The 5,538-nt window shown below is 39.2% G+C and overlaps 1 protein-coding gene across 10 annotated transcripts in view; it reads left to right on the top strand.

The window, feature by feature from the left end:
- The window catches only part of LOC109961940 (transmembrane protein 150A), a 23,643-nt gene that overhangs the window by 10,707 nt on the left and 7,398 nt on the right, over positions 1 to 5,538 (top strand). For 7 of the 10 annotated variants that reach the window (XM_020603182.1, XM_020603183.1, XM_020603186.1 and 4 more), the window contains one exon: positions 1,940 to 2,067. In XM_020603182.1, coding sequence (XP_020458838.1) covers positions 1,940 to 2,067 — 128 coding nt within the window. The other 3 variants (XM_020603188.1, XM_020603189.1, XM_020603191.1) reach the window with 3 other exon arrangements.

Genomic DNA, 5,538 nt, shown 5'->3' on the forward strand with positions numbered 1-5,538 from the left:
GAGGGGGGGGGGGGGGGGGGATGTTCTTCCTTGTATTTAACATTTATGCCTAGTTTTCATCATTTCATGTAAATGCCAGCATGTTCAAACATACTTGTTTAAAATGAAAAAGTAATTTTGTTGCATTTCTGCCAGCCAGTCTGCAGCAGAGACCCCAAGATGCTATAATCTAATAAGATAAACTGCAGTTGAATACATTGTCCCTTCAGCAACTCAAAATGTTCTCCATTTTATGAAAGAGTATGTGAACAAATGCTGACAAGATTGTTCCGAGCCTGAAGACACTATGTGTGTTTTCCATGGTTATAATTGAAATCACTTTGCCAAAATGGTTTTAGTACTGAGGGACCACAGGGGAGCTCACAAATACAAAAAACACACAGTGACTAAGTAGGGCTTAAGGATCTGAACAAAAATAATATCAGTACACATTTTTATTACATTACAGTATGTTCAGCTAAATGCCAGTCTGACTGAGCTGCTGCATTGCTTATCTATATGTAGCAATGCTTATCTGTGTGGGTCCTAATTAAATAAATAATATTGATATAATTAATCAAACTGGATGCTAAGGTTTTTTTCTTGTAATTAATGGCAACGTATTAGGGATTTATTTACATGGTATACATGGAGATTGTAAAGTTATTGCGTTTGCTCAAACTAAATGGATTTAGTTCACAGTTTATCCTATATTCCCAGAATTTCTATTAAGATAGCATAATGTGGTAACATAAGACTGCAGCGGTGGATGGATGTGGTGGATTATTGCAATGCTCTATACCTAGTTATTTATTGTGATTTTATTCTGCCATGTAAAGTACTTTGGACAACTGGATGTTGGTTTTTAAAGTGCTATATAAATAAAATTGATTTGATATGGTTGGTGTTTTCAGCCCTGTGGGTGATTTGTCTCATCTTGTTGAAACGTTGCCCCAGATTTATATTTGTGCCCATTAGTCAGCCTTATCTTAAGCAACATAATCTGCTACAATAAAATAACTAGCACAAGATAATTGGAATCACTGTGAATAAAAAAATAAAGTTAATGCATATATCAGAACAGCCCTATGATAAATAATCTTTAATGGTTGATACTGAGGTTATGGCCAGGCTCTAAGATGTGTCTGAGCCAGATGGGCCACAACATATCTATCCTCTATTGGAACCAAAGCTCTACGTTGTTAAGTCCTGCACTGAATTTATTCATTCCTCTCTGTGACAACTCTTTCTATTTTTATTTATTTTTTGGCAGCGTAGACCCTCTTAAAGCCTGTCTCGCAACGTAACAGTTTAGTCTCTGAGACTATGTATAAGCTTCAGGTCAAGACATGAGGGGCTCCTTGTCCCTTCTAATTCTTTCAGCCTCCTCTTTTCCCCTCTCCCCCTCTCTTCTGCTTTCACCAAGTCCAGTCAACCTTTGTCAGGCACCAGTCGGGAGGAGCTAACAAAGAGAAACCATGCAGGCATCAGCTCATCAGTGCATCAACAAGACCCCCAGTCACAGCCCATTAGCACATCAGCAGTCATCTGTCCCATGTGCTTTATTTTGTTTCCTTTCACCTTTTTAATCTTACACAAGACTCAGTGCAACCCCCACCCATGTATCGTTCCCTCTTTCCCACTGTCTTCTGCCTCTCATGTTTCCACTTCTTAGGCAGAGAAATTCGGCTTCCTGTAATTTTCATTCTGCTTCCAAGGAATTCCTGTGTTTCTTGGCAATAGGAGGGGCCGGGTGTTTGTGTTAAATTGAAGCCAGGCACTGTAAAATAACCAGCCTGCGTGGTAATTTTCCAGAATAAGCCTAATGTTAACCTTTTCCTCCTTTCTTACAGTATTTCACTGTTCTACCGTTATAGTGATTTGAACATACTGTTTATCTGCTGAACATCAGAACCACCAATAACTGACTCTTCTGTTCTGTGTGTTTCTGTGTTTGTAGTTATAGTGATTGTGCTGCTCCGCTATGCCCACGTCATTGAGAAGCACCAGAACGGTGTTCTCAACACAGCGAGTCTCTCCATGGGCTGGATCAGTGCTGCAGGACTCATCATGGTGGGCAACTTCCAGGTACGGTGGATCATTTTATTCTCCAAGTTAAAGGAAAAACAATTTATGGTGGCTGGTATAGTGAAAATATCTGACATATTAATAATAGCACAAGGTAATAAGATTTGACAAGGGAAACAAAATGACAGTTTGTGTGAACAGTGACCCTGAGTGACAGTAAATCATCAATCAATATAAAACTCAACCAAAAGAAGACTGTAGAAATAGATTTGTGGCAATTAGTTGCTTGATTGACTAGAAGATTAATCTAACTATTTTGATAATTGATTAATTATTTCAGTTTTGTAGCAAGAAAGTAAGTGTTATTTGCAACGGATTTTTATTGGAATATTCAGGCCTGTATTCATGACTCTGCATACTTTTGCTTTTGCTTTAATCTTCTTTTAATGACCTTTTCTGTTCTCTTATTTCTATCACACATGCACTCCCACACGCACCTTCTATTCATACTTCATTTCTCTGTCTGGTAGTTTAGTGTTAAAACTTCAAGTGAAGAAACCCAACCTGAATTCCAGACCTGCAGATATTTGTTTTTCGGGAAGTAATTTCTTCAAGTTTAAATATTTGTAGCCCTGGCTGGATGCCTAGACCTTGTGTGTGTTTCTTTTTGAAGAAAGAAGAGAGAACGTGAGCACTTACGGGTAGCTTTAAAGAGACATCCGTGGATGGGAGTATGGGAGAGGGACTTGAGAGATAAAACAGCCACAGTTTGGTTTCTGGAGAAAAGCTGGATGCCTTGGCGAACGTTTGTTGCCATTCTGGTTTTACCCTTCAACTTTTAAAAAAAGTGTTAAATAGCTTACTGTTGATGGGGAAATACTGGAAAAGCTGGCAAAGGAGAAGATATGCGACCTCCATGGTATGCACATTGGCTCTCTTTACCACCAACATGCCCCTCCAGTTTGTGCTACTAAAATACATGCAGTGGTAAATGTTTGTTTCATTATAAAGAGGAATAACGTTACAGTGTGAGAATCTGTTGTCCTTGCTGAATGCGTTCACAAGAAAACTGTCTATAATGTATTAAAGCCATCCAAGAGATTTAAAGCTTTAAGGAGATTTAACCTCTGGTTAAATTTGATACTTGGTCCTATGTCCTCTTCTCTTGAACAAGCCTCCTTTTATTGGTTTAGAATCTATTGGTTTCATATAGTTAGGTTATTTAGGAAAAGTGACTACAGAGACTTTCACTTTCATATAATGTTGCAAGATAAACATATAATAAATTATTTTAAATGTTGCGTAAACACAAGTGGAAAGATGACAGCGGACTAGCCAGCGCTCCACTGTAGGGGAGCTGTGCTGATTCTGTCCATCAGGTGGGGTAGAGATCTCAGTATAACTATGTATGTCTGAAGTTCACTGTGTGAAGAAGAAAAAGAATCGTTTTACTGGAGTGTGTTGAACAGATGTGTAGTGACAGTTTGTCTGAGGTCATCTTCACCTTCTTCCCGTTTCTCCTCCGGGGCCTCTGCTCTGCAGATTGGGAAGCATTTTATGGGAAGAGCCAGGGGGAAGTGAATCATCAAGTGTCTCCACGCATGGAGAAGAGCTGGGCAGAGACGCCATCTATAACCAGTCACAGGCTCGATCTTAGCCGTTCCCTCAGAGTCGTATCTCATACAATCGGAGACATTCCAGTGAGATGGAAATAAAGATGTCATTGATGGTGAATAAACTGTGGAAACCACATGACAATATAGAAATCCCGCTGCAAAATAAAGCGCAGATCCAAATTCATGGGCACAAAAACATATGTACACAGCATCCGCAAGCAAACGCCACAAGCAAGTTGGAATCAGATGACAAAATGAACTCAACAGATCAGAGAGAGTGCAAGCACCAAGAACACAGCACATGGTTCACATAGTCATTGGTGCCAACTGCTTGCTTCAGTTTGTAGCTGTGTGTTATATAAGGGTTTGGCAGCACAGCTGTGGTGTGGCCATGGGGGCTTTTTCTGTCAGTCTCCTGGCTTGGGCAGAGAAGCACATAAATAGATGATAGAGAAACATATTGCTGCCACAGAGGTGCTTGAATGTGACAAGGCTGTGTTAGAAGTTGCCTTCAGGAAGAGGAGAGAAAGAAAGAAGACCAGAGAAGCTGGCTTGACTATTAAACCCACATGCCCATTCACAGATGAGGCCCACTGCCAGAATTTCCTTGCTGATGCTTTTCCAACTGCACCCAGAGCAAGTCCTGCTTCTGTCACTTGTACCAAGCACTCTGGATATTTGCAGCACAAATGATGGTCCCACTCCGGGCAAGGTAATTTCAGCAGCATGGTACATGAAATCAGAGTGTCTCCACTACCTAGTTCTCTTTATACAGTTTGTGTATTTTTAAAAATGTACATTATTTTAAGTTATAATGAGATATGGCTCAAATAGCTAAATTATAGATCTTTTTTTTTTTTTTTTTTTAACCTTTCATGCTCTAAAAATGACCTACAAACAAGCTGCATCTTGTGAAGTCCAACCCCATATTTGCAAAGGAATTGCTTGACAAATTTGGAAATATGCTTATACACTTCACTGCAGAGAATTAGTTTAGTTTCTTGTGTTTGTGCCTTCTATAGCTTAAGCTGTCTTGGATACTGGGGGATCAGTAGTCTCTATTAAAAGTTGGAGTTTCTGGATTGTGTTGTATCCTTGTTAAAAAAATGAGTGGTCCTTAGTTAGTTAAAACAAAAGCCACAGTACTATTTTGAAAATACTTTCTCTTTCTCCATAATAGTGCATATTGCACCATAGGATTGTAAAACTGGGGTCTAATGCATTGCCTTGCATTTTGAGGCTCTTAATTAGTCATAGATGAAGGTTGAAAACGTGTATGATGATGCTTCAGATGATGATTAATGTAATAAGGTTTTAATCCCTACCCAACAATAAATAAATACAAGACCCCCTTTTTGTTCACTGCCAAGCTAAAGGTCTGTTTAAAGTGCTGTTTTGATTGGTGGTGTTTGGTATAGCAGGTATGTTTTAAGCGGTTAGAACTCAATAGAGTTTAGTTTCATTTTTTTGGAAAGGGAAAACTGAAGCTGTATGTTAGTTGGCTTGTTACGACATGAACATCCTCACATCACTGCACACTTGTAAAGTCCTGAATTACTCAATCATTATCAAAGCATTTTACTCTTTTGTATACATGTCCAAAATCCCCTCATTGCACTTATTCTTCTCTAGGGATTGTGAGCTCTGTTGATTCCAACACCATTTACTGTTCATTTACACAGGGGAGCTGCTGGTCAGCCTGTGGGAATGGATTTATCAAGCTGATTTCACTTAGTTGTCGAGCCATATTTTAGATCAGGATCGATTCTGCAGAAGATCATGTGTGATACCTCTATGGATGACACAGAGGGAGAACTGTATATTGAAATTTTGCACAAATATCTTGAAAATATAATGTAGACACACACTGTGATAACAAATAGCGGTTGAAAATTTCAACAATGACCCCCCCCCC

The sequence above is a fragment of the Monopterus albus genome, unplaced genomic scaffold (assembly GCF_001952655.1).
Source record: "Monopterus albus unplaced genomic scaffold, M_albus_1.0 scaffold60.1, whole genome shotgun sequence".
NCBI lineage: Eukaryota > Metazoa > Chordata > Actinopteri > Synbranchiformes > Synbranchidae > Monopterus > Monopterus albus.